The sequence below is a fragment of the Salvelinus alpinus genome, chromosome 8, assembly GCF_045679555.1.
Source record: "Salvelinus alpinus chromosome 8, SLU_Salpinus.1, whole genome shotgun sequence".
Lineage (NCBI taxonomy): Eukaryota > Metazoa > Chordata > Actinopteri > Salmoniformes > Salmonidae > Salvelinus > Salvelinus alpinus.
The window spans coordinates 78206101-78230334 of NC_092093.1; the positions used below are offsets into that span (position 1 = coordinate 78206101).

General features: G+C 42.1%; 1 protein-coding gene across 1 annotated transcript; it reads right to left on the reverse strand.

Annotated features, from left to right (window-relative positions):
* Positions 1–9573: 9573 nt before the first annotated feature.
* LOC139583745 (mitogen-activated protein kinase kinase kinase 8-like) lies at positions 9574–24087 on the reverse strand. The gene is made up of 8 exons (XM_071415157.1): positions 23731–24087; positions 22684–23066; positions 21099–21272; positions 20086–20347; positions 14832–14938; positions 13440–13592; positions 11820–12063; positions 9574–11588 (listed from the first exon to the last, which is right to left on the reverse strand). The coding sequence occupies exons 2-8, from the start codon at positions 23038–23040 to the stop codon at positions 11458–11460; spliced, it is 1428 nt and encodes a 475-aa protein (XP_071271258.1). The 5' UTR covers positions 23041–23066; positions 23731–24087; the 3' UTR covers positions 9574–11457.
* Positions 24088–24234: the final 147 nt, after the last annotated feature.

Below are 24234 nucleotides of genomic sequence, written 5' to 3' on the forward strand. Positions count from 1 at the left end.
AGTCATGAACGTCAACTTTAACCCAAAATGCATATAATTTCTTTTAACACAAAACTACCCCACAGGTAATTTAGAACTGTAACAACTTAACAGCTGTTGTTTTGTCTTTTGTTTTTACTTTGTTCCCTCAGCACTGTTCCTGTGTCAGTCACCCACACCTGTTTTCCAGGTGGGAGTCTGCTGAGGTCGCTGACTCTGTGACACTTGTTGAAGCTGATCCGCAGTCCTTCTCTAATTGTTCTTTGAGCTGACCACAGCTGTGTTTGGGAGTGATGGGTCTAGCAGCGATGTGCTACGAAGCCGTTGTGCCATCAGCAGTTGCGCCGGGCTGAAGCCATTCTAGGGTGGAGTTGACGGGTAGGCCAGCAAAGCAAGGTAAGGGTCAGCTGATATGCATACTTCTACATTGTAATGGACACGGTTCAACCTTTGGTAGGTAGGCTGCTGTCAGGCTTCGGCTGTGGTACAGCAAAGCCAAGTCAGCCCATGTTCATGGTTCTCACAGGGGAAGTGAAATGATAGAACAATGACTTTGTTCATGCACACCGCAAATGGCATGTAACTATAAGTTCCTTGAATTTTCTTTTGCCGGTCTCTTATCATTATCTGGATAGACACTTGTGATTTCTAGCTCTCGTTACACCAATCAAAGCAGTGGAACTTTACACCAATCAAAGCAGTGGAACTTTACACCAATCAAAGCAGTGGAACTTTACACCAATCAAAGCAGTGGAACTTTACACCAATCAAAGCAGTGGAGTGTGTAGTGAAGCAAAACTTTAGTAACTCTGGGACTTCCCTTCCTGTGGCGGTCCTCGTGAGAGCCAGTTTCATCATCGCGCTTGATGGTTTTTGCTACTGCATTTGAAGAAACCTTCAAAGTTCTTGATATTTTCCGGATTGACTGACCTACATGTCTTAAAGTAATGATGGACTGTCATTTCTCTTTGCTTATTTGAGCTGTTCTTGCCATTATATGGACTTGGTCTTCGCTGTCTTCTGTATACCACCCCTACCTTGTCATAACACAACCGATTGGCTCAAACACATTAAGAAGGAAAGAAATTCCACAAATTAACTTTTAACAAGGCACACATAGGAAAAAGACACTCCATTCACATGTGCAGTTCGGATTTGTCACTTCAAGCCCAAATATATCATACTTTGACTAAAATGATGACTTATTGACGTAAATCGATGTGCAACATCATGGGTAAGCTAAACACCCACACCAAGTGGATTTCTCCTTGGTGTGGGTGTTTAATAGTGGTAGTACTTGGTCTAATAGTCGACTACTTGCCGTATGCCTTGAGGGATTTTTTGGGAAAAACAGACAATTAGTAGTTGACTGAGTGAGATGTGACTTCAAAGAAAGAACTATGCAAAAAGGTATGGCGATGTCCTACCAAGTAAACGCTAGCTCCTTGTAGATGCGCAATGCAGGTCTCGCTCTGTCCCATTGACAAGATGAGGATATTGAAAAGCCAATGTCAACGCCTCATCATTCTGCTTGTTTGTGCCTCCTTGGCTTTGTACAGAAATGAATAGATTTGCACAGCGAAGCATTTTTAAGCCATCTCTTAAAGCTACTTGACCAACTGAGGGATGCAAACTTACTTTATCTAACTAGATAGGCTACTCCTGCTTGGTGGACTTGTATAATGTTATGCCAGTTGTCTTGATTGATGCAGAAAAAACCCTGCGGCAACCTCTGTGTCTGTCACAAACTCCCTGGTGTGGGAAACTGCTCGGAAATTACCGTGCCAGCCCTCTGTGTGCTTTTATTTTGCTTGTAAAGCCCTATTCGGATGATATAAGTTTTACTGGGGGAGGTCAGGTAATGCAATGATGTGCACCAGCACAAATCCCCACATCCGTAATTTTAGTCCCGTCCGAATCTGCCATGTCAGTCACATTTTACTTAGCAGGAAGGTTTTTGTCCCAGCCCTAAAAAACTACATTTTTTCAGCAAACTCCCACGTCCTCTGATAATACTTATCCCTGTGAATCGCCCTCCCTGTGTTTTGAGGGATATTCGAGTTCGACAGGTGCTGCATCCCAGTTTGGGTAAGAACATGGGAACAAATTTAAGCTTATTGATGTAGCCTACAGATGAATTATCTGTTTTGTCATATAGCAACGTTCGTAGTGCCATACTTCTCTTTAAAAAGATAAAGTGGGCGATATTGTGCCAATGAATCCATAAATTGCCAAATACATCAGTTAATTAAATGTCTGCATAGTTTAGAGTTCATGGTTCTTATTGATATGCATTATTATTTTGACTTGATTTGATATGAGGCCAATATTAGGCTATTCCTAGACATTTAAAATATCTTCATGCCTAGAAGAGCCTCCAGGCTTCCTAGTGGAGAGAGCGTGATGATGGTTAAGTTAGGGAACAAGAGTAATGATGTATCAGAGTGGAAAGTTGTGACGGTCTTTTATGTGACCACAGGGCCGCATCTACACCCTATCCCATTAACCAATGACGTAAAGAAAGAGATAGGAGAAGTAAAACTAGCTAACTTCATTGGAAATGTTAGACTGCTAATATTCTGTGCTAGCCATGCTCAGCACAGATGCTATGTTCATGGGAACCCACTACTTATGGTAAGTTCAGGGGAACCCATTATCTATGTGCATAGATGATATTAAATCAAATTTGAAGGGAGGCATAGTGATTTTTTTAGTTTAGCATTGCTACTGAGGTTGAGAAGATTTTGTCTGAAAAAGTATAGGCAGGATTCCTTAGTTTCAATGTCAGAATTTGTCCCATCCCCTTTGCGGTGTTTTAAATGCCAAAGAATTGACAAGCAGCTGTTCAGTGTAAAGGAAAGATGTGCCAAGTGTGGAGGGGAACATAATTACGGTGACTGTGGGAACAATGTGAAGGTTTAGTGTTGTAATTGTAGGGGGGAACATGGTGCAGCATTTGCTGATGCCAGGTGCAGAGAGAGGCCCAGAGATATAGAATCAATCATGATGTCTCATATGCAGAGGCTGTAAGGCAGATTGGTGGAACTACTCGGTGGACTGATGGAGCTACCATGGCTGCTCCCGTAGTGAGTGGACCTACTGTCAGAACTGGGTCTTCTACTAATCCTGACATGTTTTCGAGGCCTGTTCAGAAAAATTGCTCCCATAAATGTCAAAGGACACTTTGATAGTAAATAAATTTGACTTATAGCTTTCATTGGAAAGGTTATCAACATGACTCGGATTGTAGAAAGCAGAAATGGCCGGTTGAATATTATTGTGGATACGGCAAAAGAGTTATTGGGGGCAACAAATGTCACCCACTAGGCACACACTGTTGAATTAACATTGTTTCCACGTCATTTTAATGAAATGACGTGACTTGTCTGGCCTAACCAAATCATTTTTGGCATAAGGAGTGCCAAGGAGTCGAATGATGGCACAGACTGCTACCCTACCCAGGCTAGCCTTGACCCAATCAGAGACCTTCAATTCCCAATGTTCTACCATTCAGTTCATCGTAAACTCAGGGTTTTTAAACACATTTTCTTCTAATAACTGAAATGTAGGCTATAGCCTACATAGCCTACGTTAGTAAATTTTATAATGTTGAAGGCCTCCACGAGTACAGTACCCATCCCCAACACCCTTATCACCACCACCCCATGAGAACTAATTACATTTTCTACCCTCTGGACTCCCCATTAACACACCACACCCAAAATACCATTACAACATCTTCCTACTTCCTTCCTGCATCACACCCACTTACTCCCCCACCTCTTCCAATTTCCTCATGCTATCACCCCACTTCCCAAACGCCACACCATCCCATTCAGCAAACTCCCACACTTTTACCCTTGCACTTTCCCCAGGACCTCTACACCAGGCGGTGTCAGAGGAAGGCCCTAAAAATTGTCAAAGACACCAGCCACCCCAGTCATAGACTGTTCTCTACTACCGCATGGCAAGCGGTACCGGAGTGCCAAGTCTAGGACCTAAAGGCTTCTCAACAGTTTTTACTCCCAAGTCATAAGACTCCTGAACAGGTAATCAAATGGCTACCCGTACTATTTGCATTGTGTGCCCCCCCCCCCCCCCCCAACCCCTCTTTTTACGCTACTGCTACTCTCTGTTTATCATATATGCATAACCACTTTAACTATACATTCATATACATACTACCTCAATTGGGCCGACCAACCAGTGCTCCCACACATTGGCTAACCGGGCTATCTGCATTGTGTCCCGCCACCCGCCAACCCCTCTTTTACGCTACTGCTACTCTCTATTCATCATATATGCAGTCACTTTAACCATATCTACATGTACATACTACCTCAATCAGCCTGACTAACCGTCGTCTGTATGTAGCCTCGCTACTTTTATCGCCTCGCTACTGTGTATAGCCTGTCTTTTTACTGTTGTTTTATTTCTTTACTTACCTATTTTTCACCTAAAACCTTTTTTGCACTATTGGTTAGAGCCTGTAAGTAAGCATTTCCCTGTAAGGTCTACACCTGTTGTATTCGGTGCACATGATAAATAAACTTTGATTTGATATAGACTGAGTATAGCAAACATTAGGAACACTTACCTAATATTGAGTTGCTGCTAGGGCTGCTGGTCTCACAGTAATTGACCATTAGTTAACATAAATACGTTGAGCGTCTCCAGGCCTCCATACAAGCAGCTGATACGCGCCGTATGGATGTCTACATTTTAAAAAGTATAATAGATACATTTAATAAACACCATCACAATAAATCCCTAATTTATTTTAGTCAGGTCTAAAGAAACATTATGATATGAAGAAAATGTATTTCAGAAGAAGAGAAAATTAGTTGATAACATAAATGCATGTTATCTGGCTATACGGCATGCCATAGGCTGCAGGCTTGTTCATTTAGCAGACAAGATATGTGTTTAAGTCCCGTGGCATTATTTTATATGATTTTATTGTAAGAAGAATATAATTGAACTTAGCTGAATAAAATAGAAAGGATATTTTCCCATTACGGCGCGAGTGCGCATATGAAATGTCTATGTTGAGCATAAAAGTGATCATTTGAAACCGGTCCTATAAACTAGATTTAGAGTTATTTGGTAACTTTAGTTGTGGATGATACAAACCTTAGAATGTCTTAGAAATCAAAAGATATCAATAAGCTCATTAAACAGCATGATCATTACACAGATGCACCTTAAAGGCTACTCTAAACATTTTTGTTTTGTCACACAACACAATGCCACAGATGTCTCAGGTTTTGAGGGAGCGTGCAATTGGCATGCTGACTGCAGGAATGTCCACCAGAGCTGTTGCCAGATAATTCTATGTTAATTTATCTATCATAAGCCGCCTTCAAAGTCATTTTAGATAATTCGGCAATACGTCCAACTGGCCTCACAACCGCAGACCACGTTTAACCACGCCAGCCCAGGACCTCCACATCCGGCTTCTCTACCTGCGGGATCTTCTGAGACCAGCCACTCCTTTTTATTGATGGCAAATTGAATGCACAGAGATACAGTGACGAGATCCCGGCCATTCATCCACCGCCATCGCCTCATGTTTCAGCATGATAATGCACGGCCCCATGTCGCACAAAACTGTACACAATTTGAAAATGTCCCAGTTCTTCCATTGCCTGCATTCTCACCAGACATGTCAGCCATTGAGCATGTTTTAGATGCTCTGGATTGACGTGTTCCCGTTCCCACCAATATCCAGGAACTTCGTACAGCCATTGAAGAGGAGTGGGACAACATTCCACAGGCCACAATCAACAGCCTGATCAACTCTATGTGAAGATGTGTCGTGCTGCATGAGGCAAATGGTGGATTCTGACAGTTTTTTTTTATGGATTATTTTGACTATAACAAATTCTCAGATGAAACATATTGTGCTATTTATCACAGACTACCTTGTGTCAAAGTTTAACAAGGACTACAGTGGCATGATCAAAGATATGATCAAGAGCCTCACATACAGTATATCGCTTGGTCATTGTGCTGCCACAGAATGAATTGTGAGCAAGGCCTTTATATACCAGAGCTGCGAGAAAAGGTCTATATATTATTGAAATAATGTTGTGATTGTTTGTGAGAATGCCAACAGGTGTGTGGTTCCCATGGGGGAAAGATTCTATTGGGGAAAGGTTCCCGTGGGGGTTGCCATGGAAGCCAATAAGAGGAGTGAGGTGTGTGTGTGTGTGTGTGTGTGCGCGTGTGCTCAAACACACATGCATGTGGGGGTCTGGGAAAGGAAGTGTGTCCATCTGATGAATGGGCATGTGCCTGAACTAAATTTGATACACTAATTGTAGTCTCACCCATTGATTTCTAATGACCGGTCATTTTTGACCGGGAGCACCACAGGTGTACAAAAGTTAAATATAACACCCCAAATTTTATTAAAATCATCAAAATGTATTTTGTGTGTTCAGGTGCCCTGTGTGGACAAAGTCATGGAACCTTATGACAATCATATTAAATTAACTAGAACTTGTAAATCAGTCCAATTCGACCGGAACACAGCACGAGGGTTAAAAAAAAATGCATTTCAAGGTGTTCAAAGTCATGCAGTGAAAGACATGTGGCACTTAACATCCTTCCTCTTAGAAGGTCTCTATAGGTGACCAGGGATTCTCTCTACCACATGGGAATGCCTCCGTGGAGTTCATCAGTGAAGCCATGCAGCCTATTTTAACGGTTCACAATATCATCTGTATGGATGTGGAATGCGAGTGGATGAAGATAGCCGTGCCCAACCAGGTGCAGTCAGTGGAGGACTCTGTCCCGAGAGCCCACAGAGGAGGATCTTTAGTGGATAAGGAACCATCTCCGGGGCAGGTTCAGTGGAATGGCATGTCAGACCACTGAACAACTATTGATTTAGAACCACAGAGAGTTACCGCAAGTCGCAAAGAAAACAGGAGCTGCCTCCACTATTCCAGCACCATTTCAACTTCAACATTTCAACATCATCAAATCACCTCTGCTTAGTTTAATAACTAAAAGATACCAAAAACTGTTTTGTCCAATCAACACAAGCTAAATATGATGTGGCTGTCCATGGTTCAGTCTGAGCACTGATGGACGGATTGTGTGTTCCTGGTGTAACTCGGGCAGTTGTTGTTGCTACACGTGGTCTGCCACTGCGAGGACGATCAGCTGTCCGTCCTGTCTCCCTGTAGTGCTGTCTTAGGCATCTCACAGTACGGACATTGCAATTTATTGCCCTGGCCACATCTGCAGTCCTCATGCCTCCTTGCAGCATGCCTAAGGCACATTCGTGCAGATGAGCAAGAACCCTGGGCATCTTTCTTTTGGTGTTTTTCAGAGTCAGTAGAAAGTCCTCTTTAGTGTCCTACGTTTTCATAACTGTGACCTTAATTACCTACCGTCTGTAAGCTGTTAGTGTCTAAACCCTTTACAATGAAGATCTGTGAAGTTATTTGGTTTATAACGGCACAATCATTATTTTCATTCAGTACTTTAATAGGCCTATGCATATGGGTGTTTTGAATTAATCATTACCTTAGAAAGCGCTATCCATTTCATTGTGTTAGGTTTTAAAGAACATCCACAAAGACCATGTTTTCCACTTAGTTTCAACCTGTCAAATCGATCAATCACAGTGAGGTGAGTTTTAAAAGCAAAGTGTTTGATGTGATTTTCAATTGCATTGATGTCAGAGTGGTTAGAGGGACAATAGAGCCCTTAGTACCAGGAGAGGAGATTACCGTGACTCAATGGTCACTCAGCGGAATTTTACTGCTGTCATGATTCATGACTGTCGGTTTGGCGTTGATATGGTCACCACAGCAGTCTGTCACGAAGAGGGCAGGTGTCCTTAATGTTTTGTATACTCAGTGTACATCACCGGATTTACCTCATACTCTCCCTTGGGGGCTCATTGATAAACAGCGACATGAAATGGGCTTCAGTGGATTCCCCTGCTACGTTCATCACTGATAAGATCAAAGACTGACTCAGTGTCAATAATGAGTTGACCCAAAGCTTCATAATGAGAAACCAGCTATGTTCTCTATCTCTCAATTTCAATTTAAGGGCTTTATTGGCATGGGAAACATATGTTAACATTGCCAAAGCAAGTGAACTAGATTATAAACAATAAAAATGAACAGTAAACATTACACTCACAAAAGTTCCAAAAGAATAAAGACATTACAAATGTCATGTTGTGTGCAAATAGTGAAAGTACAAAAGGTTGCCTTGTACAAGTCACAAATCTTGCTGCTGTGATGGCACAGTGTGGTATTTCACCTAGTAGATATGGGAGTTTATCAAAATTGGATTTGTTTTCTAGTTCTTTGTGTATCTGTGTAATCTGAGGGAAATATGTATCTCTAATATGGTCATACATTTGGCAGGAGGTTAGGAAGTGCAGCTCAGTTTCTACCTCATTTTGTGGGCATTGTGCACATAGCCTGTCTTCTCTTGAGAGCCAGGTCTGCCTATGGTCGGCCTTTCTCAATAGCAAGGCTATGTTCACTGAGTCTGCACATAGTCAAAGCTTTCCTTAAGTTTGGGTCAGTCACTGTGGTCAGATATTCTGCCACTGTGTACTCTCTGTTTAGGGCCAAATAGCATTCTAGTCTACTCTGTTTTTTTGTTAATTCAATGTGTCAAGTAATTATCTTTTTGTTTTCTCCTGATTTGGTTGGGTCTAATTGTGTTCTGTACTGGGGCCATGTGGGGTCTGTTTGTTCTCTCTCTCTCTCTCTCTCTCTCTCTCTCAGAGATTCCACCTCAAGGCGAACGTTGGTGTGAGCTATTTATCACATTATCTGGGCGTGCACTTCCCTTTCACACTGGTTATGTCCCAAATAGCACCCCATCCCCTATATAGTGCACTACTTTTCACCAGAGCCCATTGGGTTCATTATGTAGGGAATATGGTGCCATTTGGGATACTCACTGTGTGGGGGATGGTGATCGTCAGAGGGGTTTGCCTCAGATCTATTAGTAAATAACACAGAATTTACAGTAGCAGGTTTATCTGCATCTCAGCCACTCATACAGCCATATATGGTCATCACAGGTCAGTGTTAGTCATAGTTAGCTGAGGTCAGGGAATACCTAGTTGATACCCGCCCTCGCCCTGTCACCGGTCCTGCCCACACACTGTTACCATGACATCAGAGAGATTGGAGCGACATGCTTCCTGATAAGGAAATTGATCTCCGATGCTATCAAGGAACTGTTCTTCATACACAAAGTACCAGAAAGCACATAGACGGATACTGTAGTTGTGTAACAGAAGCATTTGAGCATGTTGGATGGAGCCCACTCACATAGTAGTCGAAGGAAGAGTTGTAATGTGAATAGTATGCAAACTTTATAATAACAATTTGCAATTCTTCAAAAACATTTTAGAGTAGGAACTAGTAACTACAGATGTTTGTGTGTATGAGCTGACTGCCTGCGCTGTGACAGGATCACACAGAGTGGAAGCTGACCAGAAATGAAAACCTCCCACTCACTCACCATAGAAACAGATAGCTATACCTTCAATATGATGTCCCCTTTCCATTTTATCTAGCCATTAACATGACAAAAACACAGGTGTTGACTTTTTCATTTTATTCAGATGAATTATATGACATGTTATTCAGTAATTCAACTTCATATTGAGACAAAGTACCGTGTAAGAGACTGAAGTCAATTTACAAAATGCTATAGACATTTATCTCATTAGAAAACCACAAATCCAACAGGTAAAATACATGTAAAAGATCATTGATTACACATGTACTACACGGTGTAACTTGCATAGCAAGTACTCAAAATATAATATTCAGATTCCACAGGAACAAACAAAAAGTTCATTAAGAACTTCAGATAATATGGTTTGTACAAAACGCAAATACATTGTCAGAAATCATATTGACACACAGAATGTCTCAATCATAAGACACATGCAGACATTTCCTTACGCTGAGAAAAAAAATAAAGGTTTTTGAATGGTTCTTCCTAAACTCTGAAGGTTCCTTGGGGAACTCTTTCTCGATAAAGAACCTTTGAGTTAAGTGTGGGGTTCTTAACTTGATGGTTCTTCAGAATTCCAAAAGGTTTTTGAATAGTATTGAAGCCTGCAGATGTGTCCCTTTCATAGCACACAGTAAATTGGCCAGTGTTAACTAGTGTTGATTTTTCAGTGTAACATTTCTAGTGTTGATTCAAGTTAAATTAACACTGTAGAGGTAAATGAACACTCAGTAGTGTAAAAGAACCCCAGTGTTGGTGTTAATAACCAGAGTTGAACCAAAACCACGCCCATCATTATCATATTTCCCAGCAGGCCCTAGTGCAGGCAGATTTCTTTTAAAATGTTTTTGCATGCACATTGATTGATTCATAAATCGTATGCTACTCAAATATAAATAACATAAATTTTTGTAAACAAATCCAATCTGTTACTTGGACTCATTGCACCCGTTGCTGAAATGGTTGTTCCAGTTTAGATGTTTAAGATATGAGTATCTTAGTCTCCCCAACCCTGGCAGTCATTTTGAAGGCAGGTTGTGGGTGAATAAAAGTGTCAAATGTTGAATATCCCCAGTCTGGCTGGATTCCAATAGGAATTACACATTACTTATAAAGCCAGCATATTGTGGCCTGTAAACTATGAGTTTCAGGCCACAACTAGGCACTCAAAAAAGGCCTTATGAAATAAGTATTGTTTTAAATAATTTGATTTTAATGACAACATATTCACTTAGGATTTATCTTGGGGAAGCCACAGGGCTTAAAATGAATGAATGCAACAAGCATGTCTTTATCACTAGCAAACACAGTCATGGGTAGTACTTTTAACTCTAATATTCACTCGAAAGGCACCCTGGGAAATATGCAAATAAGGCTTAAAACCCTACACCGGTTTTGGCTTTTGGTATGGTTGTTCAAAGAACCATCCTATTCATGGTTCTTCAGAGACCCTAACATGGTTCCCCTATGGCATCGCTCTCGAGAATTTGTTTGGTTCCAACTTGCACCTTTATTTTTAAGAGAGCAAGAAACAAACTTGTAAAACATGCTAATATATCATGTATCTACAGAGCACATCACAAGATGTCGCTGATTCCACTGTTAACCAATGAAACCCAGAGTTACTGAGTAACACATCTCTTCCAACCAATGAGGCTCAGCACTGTTGAGAGATGGCAAACTAAGATAGCTACAGAAACCACTCTCCAGACATTGGTCCACTTCACCTGCTCTACCCAACTCTCTGTCCGTCTGGTGACTCTTTCAAAACATATCAGACACATATTCACCATTGAGTCTTCATGAGTCTCTGACCTAACAGTTCACCAGTACCAAAATGTCCCCATGGGGATAATAAAGTCATTATCTTAGTACCAGGCTAAGGTTAAAGGTTACAGTTATAGCTTTACCAGACCAATTTCTGTCAGAGGTCTTACTAAATGTGTCTTTGGGTTACGCTCAGGGTTAGCCATACTCTGTAGCAGGGGGGCCTCTTACTAGATTATAGTACCCAGTCATTGCCCCCAGGTCGATGTACAGTGATCCCTTCCTCCTCAGGTGGGCAGAGTCCTCAGGCTCAGAGTACAGAGACGATTCTGCAAAAAAAAGGGAATTGTATAGTTATTGGTAACATAAGCCCTCATGAAGTTTCATACACATGTTAGTGTGTATGTGCCGCATGAGGAAGTGCGTAGGCATTTTACCACAGCACAGTTCATATTTGAAGTCCCTGCCTACCTCTGTAGGGAATATGAGGAACAAAGTATATTTTAGGGAAGTACGATGATAAAGAACAGGAAGAGAAATATATATATAGAAGTCCCTACCCTGTGTGGTGTCAGGCTGCTGGCTGTGCTGCCTCAGAGGGTGGGAGGCCTCCACCAGGGCTGAGTCCAGGCTCCAACAGCGTGGCTGTTCCTCCCTGGGAGGGTTGATGGCCTCGTCCCTCAGGAGCTCGGCTGCAGAGCTGCGCTGGGCAGGGTTCCTCTCCAGGGCTCGCTCCAGGAAGGACCTCATGGCACCGCTGCAGTCCTCTGCTATGTCCTCCAGCGGAGGGGCCTGCTTGTGGATCTGAGGGGAGCCATAGAATTATAATTGTAGTCAAGCCATTCTAATTCTGTGGTAGAACCGTATAGATCCTATAATTAGGGTTTCACAGCTATTCTTATAGTTCTACACTAAAAAAAAAATGCTGGGTTAAAAACAAGTAAACTGCGCCTCCAGTCTTCCGATCTGACCCGCTGGGTCATTTCTCAATAACCCAGCATCGACAACCCAACACTGCTCTTTTTAAAGGAAACAACCCAACTAGGTCTGATGCAACAGTTTCACACACCAGTCTTCTACGGAATGTGAGGATGCGATGTCAGGTTAGGCGAGACCTAGCCACCATCACTATAAGCATTCCTTGTCTTTTTAGTCATGGTGATGGCTAGGTGAGACTAAAAGCTATCCTGCAACTCATGCCATCTCTGGGCACAACTTCCCGAGTGTAAAACAAGTTTGATGTACAACTAGGGTTGCAAAATTCCTTGAACTTTCAATAAATTCCCTGGTTTTCCAGAAACCTTGAATCCTGGAATAAAATCGAATTGCTAAACAACCTGTTTGTGCCGTGCTTATGTTTGCAATAGCCTAATATTACAACAGACAAATAACTACATTTGTTCAAACTGTTTTGTGTACAGGCGGCAGCGGAGTCATGGAGTGACTGCACACTGAGCAGCAGCTGAAAGGACATAGGCTATTGGATCCCGCATAAGCAGAAATCTCAGTATTTTTAGCAACAGAAAGTCAGGTTCGGGAACTGCAGCCAATCCAAAAAGAGAAACAGGACCTCTTCAAATCAAGAATGTGATAATGAAAAACACTGTTAAAAGCAAAACAGAACGTGTGTACTGAGCCTGAAAAAGTATGCTGATAATATTTGCCAGAGACAGAATCCAAATGGCAACTTATTCCCAATAAAGTGCACTACTTTTGACCAGGGCCCATAAGGCTCTGGTCAGAAGTAGTGCTCCATACAGGGAATAGGGTGCCATTTGGGACGCAGACAGTCATGTTAAGGGATCACATGATGTTTGAGAAATGATCTTGCAAGAATCTAGGCCAATGCTGTGGAAATCTAAACTGGGTGATGAAAAAATCTGTTTTTTTCAAAGACTGGCTATAAGTGGGGGTTTCCCCTCCTTCAGCCCTGTCAGTGTAGCAAGAGGAAGGCCTGTATGTTCAACATTCACTCATCCATTCACTTTCCATTGTCCCATTACTTAGTGGAGTGACTATGCAGAAACAACTTCTGCTACACTACTTTCACTACTTTATATATTTGTGCATTTATTGGAAGTGTATAAATCATCTAATAGTTGTTGTTTTTTACTATCAGGAGATGCTTACTATGTAGAGGTAGGATGGGTAGAGAGGGAGATAGGGAGAGTGGCACTTACTATGTAGAGGTAGGATGGGTAGGACCTGCGTGGGTATCTCCTGACCCAGGGCGGGCTGCCAGTTTGCATGTGGATAATGGTGGTGCCCAGACTGTAGATATCCGTCTTGGTGTTGTGTCCTCGACACAGAACCACCTCCGGGCTCATATACATCTGAGGAAGAAAACACAAGACAACAGTTACTCACAGGGTCAATGGTTACTCACAAGGTCAATGGCATAATGTCAATTGTAGAATAAGAAAATAAGTGTTTGGACAGTACCCAATATTTTTCTTCATCAAATGTAAAAAATGTTATGTAGTCATGTTGCCAGTGATAATCATAATCATAACAGTTATAAAATGAATAATACAGTGTCTCTATGACTATGTATTAATACAGGAACCCTAAGAGCAGCTGGGCTGGTGTTAGGCTCGGAACTGCACTGTGTACGGTCTGTGAAATGTGAAACAGTAAACATCAGACCAGAGTCCATCTCTCAACTGGAATTTCCAGACTGCCCCCATGTTAGCTAATGTCAGCCTAGTCTCAGCAGCTCCACTCTGTTGGCTAGCTATCTCCCTCCCTGTTATTAATGCTGGGTGTCTGTCTCTCTGCCCTGGGACTTTCCCACTCAGCCACCAGGGGTATAGGTTACCACAGAGGGGAGGAGAGGATTGAGGAGAGGATTAGGAAGAGGACGATGAGCAGAGGGAGGGTCATGAGAAAGAACAGAGTGAATGCCTCCTCCAAGATTTTCCCAACTGTGAATAAGGATGTAAATTGGAATCTGAAAATGCTAGTGTTCAAAGGCTTTCAACCTACTGTATTATTACTGATAAACAATGTCAATTTGAGACAACTCTGTAGCCTATGCATTGCACACAAAACCTATGGTCCACCTATAAACCTATACAATATCTCTTCGTGTTTGATGTGATTCCCCTGCACCTTTTCCTTTACTATGGGACACTGTGAGACAAACACTGACTCGTCTACTAACTAAATCATTTTCAGAGTCCCCTGAGGCATCGCTTGATCTCAATTTGGAACGGAAAACTGCTGCTTTACCTTCTAGTAAACACACATATTGAACTTCTCACGAAGTAAGAAGTTGCTCTTGTTGTTGTCATGTCATAGGTCACCAGGAAGTAAACTGGAATTCCCCCCCCCCCCCCCAAAAATGAATTGACTGAATTGAAAATGAATTGACCCTAACCCTGTAGGTCATGTCGTAGGCCTGAGAGTGTCTTTTGTTGTTATGTCATAAGCCTAAGAGTGTCTTTTGTTGTTATGTCATAGGCCTAAGAGTGTCTTTTGTTGTTATGTCATAGGCCTAAGAGTGTCTTTTGTTGTTATGTCATAGGCCTGAGGGTGTTGAAGAGAGCAGACAGGACAGCAGAGTCCCTTACCTCTGTGCCGCGCAGGTCCCTAGGGGTGTACAACTCCTCTGTCATCTGTACCGTCAGGCCAAAGTCCACCAGCACCGCTTTGTCTGACATCAGAACGATGTTGCTGGCTGAATAGAGAAAGGGGGGAGGGAGGGAGGGAGGGTGAGTGAGATTCACCAAAAAAGCTGTGCAGTCCAGCCATGTCAAAGCTAAAGAATATGTGCTGCAAGATACAGTATAATCTCAGAGCCTAATATAGTGTGTGCTAACTTGCTACTCTGTTAAATGTTTGTCACAAGGTCAACATTTCTTCTATCATTTGCTAAAATTGCTCTTGACATACAGTGGGGAGAACAAGTATTTGATACACTGCCGATTTTGCAGGTTTTCCTACTTACAAAGCATGTAGAGGTCTGTAATTTTTATCATAGGTACACTTCAACTGTGAGAGACGAAAAATCAAAACAAAAATCCAGAAAATCATATTGTATGATTTTTAAGTAATTCATTTGCATTTTATTGCATGACATAAGTATTTGATACATCAGAAAAGCAGAACTTAATATTTGGTACAGAAACCTTTGTTTGCAATTACAGAGATCATACGTTTCCTGTAGTTCTTGACCAGGTTTGCACACACTGCAGCAGGGATTTTGGCCCACTCCTCCATACAGACCTTCTCCAGATCCTTCAGGTTTCGGGGCTGTCGCTGGGCAATACGGACTTTCAGCTCCCTCCAAAGATTTTCAATTGGGTTCAGGTCTGGAGACTGACTAGGCCACTCCAGGACCTTGAGATGCTTCTTACGGAGCCACTCCTTAGTTGCCCTGGCTGTGTGTTTCGGGTCGTTGTCATGCTGGAAGACCCAGCCACGACCCATCTTCAATGCTCTTACTGAGGGAAGGAGGTTGTTGGCCAAGATCTCGCGATACATGGCCCCATCCATCCTCCCCTCAATACGGTGCAGTCGTCCTGTCCCCTTTGCAGAAAAGCATCCCCAAAGAATGATGTTTCCACCTCCATGCTTCACGGTTGGGATGGTGTTCTTGGGGTTGTACTCATCCTTCTTCTTCCTCCAAACACGGCGAGTGGAGTTTAGACCAAAAAGCTCTATTTTTGTCTCATCAGACCACATGACCTTCTCCCATTCCTCCTCTTGATCATCCAGATGGTCATTGGCAAACTTCAGACGGGCCTGGACATGCGCTGGCTTGAGCAGGGGGACCTTGCGTGTGCTGCAGGATTTTAATCCATGACGGCGTAGTGTGTTACTAATGGTTTTCTTTGAGACTGTGGTCCCAGCTCTCTTCAGGTCATTGACCAGGTCCTGCCGTGTAGCTCTGGGCTGATCCCTCACCTTCCTCATGATCATTGATGCCCCACGAGGTGAGATCTTGCATGGAGCCCCAGACCGAGGGTGATTGAACGTCATCTTGAACTTCTTCCATTTTCGAATAATTGCGCCAACAGTTGTTGCCTTCTCACCAAGCAGCTTGCCTATTGTCCTGTAGCCCATCCCAGCCTTGTGCAGGTCTACAATTTTATCCCTGATGTCCTTACACAGCTCTCTGGTCTTGGCCATTGTGGAGAGGTTGGAGTCTGTTTGATTGAGTGTGTGGACAGGTGTCTTTTATACAGGTAACGAGTTCAAACAGGTGCAGTTAATACAGGTAATGAGTGGAGAACAGGAGGGCTTCTTAAAGAAAAACTAACAGGTCTGTGAGAGCCGGAATTCTTACTGGTTGGTAGGTGATCAAATACTTATGTCATGCAATAAAATGCAAATTAATTACTTAAAAATCATACAATGTGATTTTCTGGATTTTTGTTTTAGATTCCGTCTCTCACAGTTGAAGTGTACCTATGATAAAAATTACAGACCTCTACATGCTTTGTAAGTAGGAAAACCTGCAAAATCGTCAGTGTATCAAATACTTGTTCTCCCCACTGTATGTGATATGTGATAGGAACTGTATGTACATTTAAGGAAATGAGAAGTATCAACATTTGCACTGATGTAAAATTAAAGTACACACAGAGCATGCTATGAGGCATGTTGAGTCTCTGAATGGCTTTTGACTGAGCTTAAAGAAAAAGGGAACTAAAGCGTTTAAAAGTCATTACTGAAGTCAAACATCTTTCAGGGTTTTGGCACAGAATTTGACAGTTAGAATTAATAAGCAGGCTTTTCCCAAACCTCCTCTCCCTCCTTGCCCCCCTGATCCCTTACCTCACCGAGGTAACATTACATATTTCTGTGTGTCCCAAATAGCACCCTATTCCCGATATAGTGCACTGTTGACCAAAGTCCTATAGGCACTACATAGGGAATAGGGTACTTCATAGGGAGCCATTTGGGATGTAGCCTTTGACTGGACAGGAAGAGCACAAGACCACAGTGCCACGTCAGAAAGTCATAACTCACTGGTTTCTTCTAAGCAGCCCTACAGTCAACCCTGCTGCAGGGAAGGTGGGAGGGTCTGACTGGAATTTCCAGATGCTACATATAGTGCATTTAGTCTTTAGCCAAGCCCTGATTGACTGACTGAATGATAATAGACTGGTCCACAGGTCTTTGTTTAAAGTTCATTGCAACACATTAACCCCTATAGATAGTATAACCTTTACTAGGGAACACCCCACATTATAAAGTTAACGTTATTACAATACATTTACTGGAAGAGAGGATATCGCTTGCTGAGTTTAAAGCTCTGATAGAGGAAAATGTTGCTGACCATTGTAATTGTTTTTAATTTACAGTATTGTGCTCGTGTCGTATGTACACGCTGACTACTTCCTGCTGACCTCTTGCCAGGTCCCCCTCAAAAAAGGGGTTTCTAACCTCAAAGGTCTTTTCATGGTTAAATTAAGGTTAAATAAAAATGCATTTATCAACACAGTTTTGACTGATGTTAGCTGTAGCTCCACAGAGCTTTGAATGCTGTGTTGTGATTGACTTTAGCTCACTACAATCTTGGAAGCAAATCTCACGTGCGATGGACAGCGCTGCGCTACTCCAATTATGGTAGCAGTCTGTCACAAGAGACTGTTAGCTCACCGCCACCTGCCTGCAGCCCTAGCCTTGCTATCTAATCTATCTCGCTCTAAAATCCTGTGTTTCAGCAACTTCAGTAGCTAGCTAAGCAGATACTGGGTTTTGCCCCAAGTGGCTCCCTATTCCCTATATAGTGCACTACTTTTGACCAGGTTAAAGGTAGTGCACTAAATAGGGGATAGGGTGCCATTTGGGACAACACCTATAAAAACGTTAGCTACCTGAGTGACCTGAACACCGTCAGCAACACCACAGCTTCATCCTGCCTTCTTACAAGGCTCACGTGGTTTCTTTAGTTGTCTGTGGTTGAGTTTCCTATGAAGCCGTTGGTTCAAGGTGCAGTTTACTCTAAAGTCCTTTCCTATCTTGGTTACATTTGACAGGAAGTGGATAATGACAGTCACAGCCCACTGGGCACACCATGTCATTTCAATGTGGAGCATTGGGCAATATTGGTTACATACGTTGATCAATGAGATTTCAACCTATTTTCCCAATATGTTATCACTATGCTTTCAACCATGTAAAAGCACAACCAAATTCCAATAGAAAATCAATGTCTGATTTTTGGTTTAGTTACCACCTAAACTGCACTTTCAACCATTTAAAAGCACACCAAAGTTCAAATGGGACTACAATGTCATATATTTTGTTTATACAACAACTTAAATGTGTCATCACTGCTTCATCTAATAGCACAACCAAATGAACTGGATTGCAGTTAGTTGAGATTACATTAAAGTACATGGTGCAAGTGAACAATGTCATTTGAGAATCTGTGCAGATTATTATAGCAATTGTTTAGGTTTCCAAAGACCTTCAACCCTGAACGTGCACACTTTCCACGATTATATAAAAATACATTTGTTACAGTAACTTCAAAATGTGGCCATGGATGTGTTACTCATTTTAAAGTTGAATGTTACATTAGTTTGTAAGATAGTAAATAGCCTAAAGTTAAGGCTATCTTACAAAAGTAATATTGAATTGTGTTTGGTTGACAATGCAATCAAACACAATTCTACTGCTTGGATAGTTCCCTCTGATCCACTGGCTTAATCCTATTCTTTAACTTTTATTTTTGGTTGAGCTGGAGATGTGAATCCAACATGTAATTTGTTAACTTGTCAACAGTTAATAGGCTATTTACTGTATTGCAAAAGTGATATTGAATTGTGTTTGGTTGTCAACACAACCAAATATGAAATTTTGAAGGAGATAGTTCCATCTTTGCCAATGAGTCTTGCTATAATTCCAGTTTGTCTACAAATTAATAATTGACATGTCGGATTCACGTCTCCATTTTGACCAAAAATCTAGGTAAAGGAATAGGACTAAATCAAAGCAAACTTTAAATTCTTTAACTTCCATTTTTGGTTGAGATGGAGACGTGAATCCAACATATATTATTACCCTGTATATTCCATTTGAAATCCTAGGCCCACAAGGGCTGAATTTAAACAATATCTGTTGATGACTGCTCAAATGCTATATAGGCCTAAATAGCATCATTGAGGATGTATGATTCATAAAGTATGGTTACATTTCATTTGCTCTGTTGAACTTAATGTTTGGAATTCATTTGATAGCGCCAGTGAATCTATTAAGTGTAGACTTCTCCACAACAATTCTCACGAAAGCACATTGGTAATAGTCAGTGACAAATATCAAAGCTAAGCTGGGCTGGGTTAAAACCCTGGATGGGAGACAGAAATAAACACTGCTGTAGATAGATCGACTCTCCAGTAGGAGGTGCAGCCCAGCCTACAGTTCTTTTCTTATAGTGGATATTACGTTGAAGATCTGACGTTGTTTCAAAGGTACAAATTCAACATATTTTATACAAAGTTTGTATCTGTTGAAAATTGGTTACCGTGATGGCATAATCCTGTGGATGAAATGTTACCCTCAAAACAACTTTTTTCAAATCCAATGTATTTTCCATGTCATAATATACTGACAAATGATGTTGAAACAACGTTGATTTAACCAGCTTGGGCCCAGTTGAGGGGACACATATACTACTAGTGTGCATGTGTTTTGGACACATACCTGGGTTCCATTTTTGATGTTTTTGGGGCTAGAATGAGAAAAACTGAGTTTCTAAACCGTGGTAAAAGCAGAGGCTATAGGCCTTTAACTTGCTCTAACTCTAATGCTTACTAATTGAGTGTACTAATGTGCATTTTTTAACGTTTGTTTTGGGCACTATCCACTCACGTTTGATGTCGTGGTGGATGACATTGTGAGAGTGCAGATACTCCAGGCCCCTGAGGACCTGCTGGGTAACCCAGATGATCTCAAACTCCCTCATGGGTCCACAGCTGTCCAGTTTCTCCAGAACCGAGCCTCCCTCGCCGGCCTCCATGAACAGATGGATGTTCTGGTCCCAGAGGAGAGCACCGTAGAGCTCTGCAATGTTCTCGTGACGGAACCGGGCCTGGATCTCCACATCGGCTGGTTTGAAATGCGCCATGGGGATCTAGTAGCATGAATAGAACCATTAAGGCATAAAGAACATTCTATAGACATTATATTTAAAAAGAGATTTAGACATGTACAGTAAAGTATGTCTATTATGCAAAGTATTTACAAAGTCTTTAGTATGTAAACATTCCACTGACGATAGAATAGCCAGACCAGGAAGCCACTCCCATCGTGTGTAACTATTTGTGGGCAGAAATAATACTGTATAAAATGCCATATCCTCTTCTACCCCAGGTGAAGTACCATTGTGATTAGAGTGCCTGCCTCAGATTGGAAAGTTGGGAGTTCAAACCTTGGCCGGGTCATACCAAAGACTGTAAAAATGGGACCTGATGCGTCTCTGCTTGACACTCAGCACTAAGGAGATAGATTGGGGATTAGGCCCTGCAATAGACTAGCGTGGGGGGTTTCCTGTGGGGTAACCAGACAAATACTTTCAGTTTCTATCTATCTGCAATACTGGCTTTTGAGATGTCGCAGATAAATATTTTTCTCTTTCTACAGTACATAGTGTTCCTCTTTCTAGATGTTCTGTTGCAGCTTTCAAAGTTTTTGGGTGCAAAGACCTGACTGACTACACATGTGACATTCTGCTTTTATATTGTCCTAACAAATTAGTTTCTATTGCTTTGAAAACAAAACTTCCTGTCAGAAATCAATCTTGGCACAGATCAGCCAGCGGCAGTTTCGAGAAATCCACTCTGCAAACGTGCCAGACATTCCTGCACGCGGACTCATTGACTCACCAGTTTGCATGCCATTCGCTTCCTGGTAACGGTATCCTGGGCCAAGTGGACTTTCCCAAATGAGCCCTTTGGAACATGGCCGCCAGAGCCTGGAGTCTTGTAGGTCCACATCCATGGAAACAGAAGTACATCCAAATCGATGCGATAGCGTCCCTTTTTCAGCACCATGTGTTTCTGCACAGAAGTAGTGAAATACAGTGTGAAAGGTGCTGCTGAACCAGTAAAGGCTTTAAATAACCCTACAGACAGATTGTCTATACTTGACCACATACATACACATAGACGCAGACAAACAGACAGACTGACTGACTAACAGACAGTTTCAATCACACAATGCCACTTCTAAGATGTCATTGTCCTTTGCATATGACAAATAAGCTTTGATACACTATCTATACAAAAGTATGTGGACACCCCTTCACATTAGTGGATTCGGCTATTTCAGCTACACCCATTGCTGACAGGTGTATAAAATCTAGCACACAGCCACACAATCTCAATAGACAAACATTGGCAGTAGAAGGGCCTTACCGAAGAGCTCAGAGACTTTCAACGTTGCACCATCATAGGATGCCACCTTTCCAATAAGCCAGTTCATCACATTTCTCCCCTGCTAGAGCTGCCCCGGTCAACTGTGCTGTTATTGTGAAGTGGAAACGTCTAGGAGCAACAACTGCTCAGCCACACAAGCTTACAGAACGGGACTATACAACACAAGCTCACAGAACGGGACCGCCGAGTGCTGAAGCGCAGTGCGTAAAAATAGTCTGTCCTTGGTTGCGACACTCATTACCAAGTTCCAAACTGCCTCTGGAAGCAACGTCAGCACAAGAGCTGCTCGTCAGGAGCTTCATGAAATGGGCTTCCATGGCCGAGCAACCACACACAAGAATAAGATCACCATGCGCAATGCCAAGCGTCGGCTGAAGTGGTGTAAAGCTCGCCGCCATTGGACTCTGGAGCGGTGGAAATGCGTTCTCTGGAGTGATGAATGACGCTTCACCAGCTGGCAGTCCGATGGATTAATCTGGGTTTGGCGGACGCCGGGAAAACGATATCTGCCCGAATGTATAGTTCCAACTGTAAAGTTTGGTGGAGGAGGAATAATGGTCTGGGGTTGTTTTTTATTGTTCGGGCCCCTTAGTGCCAGTGAAGGGTAATCTTAATGCTACAGCGTACAATGACATTCTCTAGACGATTCTGTGCTTCCAACTTTGTGGCAACAGTTTGGGGAAGGCCTTTTCCTGTTTCAACATGACAATGTCACCGTGCACAAAGCGAGGTCAATACAGAAATGGTTTTTCGAAATCGGTGTGGAAGAACTTGACTGGCCTGCACAGAGCCCTGACCTCAACCCCATTGAATACCTTTGGGATGAATTGGAACGCCGACTGCGAGCCAGACCTAATCGCCAAACACCAGTACCCAACCTCATTAATGCAAGTCCCTGCAGCAATGTTCTAACATTTTGGATTGAGATATCCACATACTGTACACTACATGACCAAAAGTATCTAATGAGACCTTTGTAGGGACAGATACAAAAACATACAAAAAAAAAAACACAAATATCCTGAAGTCTCACCTTGTTCAGTAACACGCCCATCTCCTCAGTCTGGTGCTGCAGTGCTTCTGGTTGCATGTTAGAGATCAGGTTGACGAAGGAGAGCAAGTCCGACACCGTCCCGTACCTGACCATACCACCACCGTTCCCCTGCTGTGTGCCCTGGGTCCCTCCTGTTACCCCTGTCACTTCGTCCCCCGAATCATTCACAGTCTCCTCGTTCTCATCCATCTCCTCCTGAGAGAGACCTTCTTCACTCAATGCCCCAGTCTCTTCCTCCTCGGTGTGATAGAGATGCTCAACAGCGCCAATGATATCCTCTATGTTCATGTGAGACAGCAAGAGTTCTATTCCAGCATTGGCATATTTGTAATCCATTTTGATATTCTAGGTTCTGCTGGGTTCTGAAATAGAATGGTGATGATTCATTAGGCAATTGAAATTCCAATATGGGCTGGAAAATAATGACATATAATTTGTAGATTGCAAATTGACCGCAAGAAGCCCAAACAGATATAATATCTGACTAAAACATTTCAAACCTTGTATACAATCACATACCTCTCTATTGTGCGTGGGAATACTTTTGAACAGATTTCTTAAATTAAAATCACTTCTAGATTATTTGCTCGTGTTTTTACAGTCTAATGTTTTTAGAAAACTTGGGTGGCCAATGAAATCACTCGCGGGGCAGTTGGGGAACCCTGCTGTAGGTTATCGCTAAGTGTTTTTTTTTAAAGTTGTATTTTTATTTCACCTTTATTTAATCAGGTAGGCTAGTTGAGAACAAGTTCTCATTTGCAACTGCGTCATGGCCAATATAAAGCATAGCAATTTGACACATACAACAACACAGAGTTACACATGGAATAAACTAAACATACAGTCAATAATACAGTAGAAAAATAAGTCTATATACAATGAAGTGAAGAAGAATGTACTCGAGTGTAGACTACATCAACCAATTGCCCTCCCAACACTGAACACTCAACATAACTAGTCACTAACAAATAGCAAATATAAACTGATCATTATTTGTTTGAAATAGCGTAATAACGATGTGCTTACCTTATTCTTTGTAATAAATAACGTAGGGTAGGATCCCCTCCGAATGCGCTAATCCATTCTTGCGTCCGAATGCTGTCAACTCTAACGCGCACTAAAGAGCCTACTGACTGTAATTCCTACTCACGAGCTAGGAAGTAGAAGAGGAAGTCCTTATCAGTCTCTGTGTTTAGGTGGTATTGTGTAAATAAAAACATAAGCCGAAAGTGGTGTCTTGTAACCTTAGTGTATTCCTCTGTAGTTTCGTTTTTCTTTTCATATTCTTGGATTTCCCCGTAATATTTGATTTCCGTAGGCAAACGGATTCATCAGATTCCATGGAATAGTTCGGTATTTTCACTACCCCAACAATTCTGCCTCTGCTTCGATACAAATATTTCGCAATGTCCCCTGTTGTTTAAGTTCAAGAAAAACAGTATATGAGAAAACTGACTATATAGTGACAGCAGAATTTTAAAAAAGTGTCATCATGAGACTAATTGCAGGTTACATAACTGAGGGCCCATA

Coding starts and splice junctions, on each gene's coding strand:
- LOC139583745 (XM_071415157.1), bottom strand. CDS start 23,040: ATGGATTACAAATATGCCAATGCTGGAATAGAACTCTTGCTGTCTCAC. Junction 20,348..21,098: donor AGCGAATGGCATGCAAACTG/GTGAGTCAATGA, acceptor TCATGCTACTAG/ATCCCCATGGCGCATTTCAA. Junction 11,589..11,819: donor GCAGCCTGACACCACACAGG/GTAGGGACTTCT, acceptor TTTTTTTTGCAG/AATCGTCTCTGTACTCTGAG.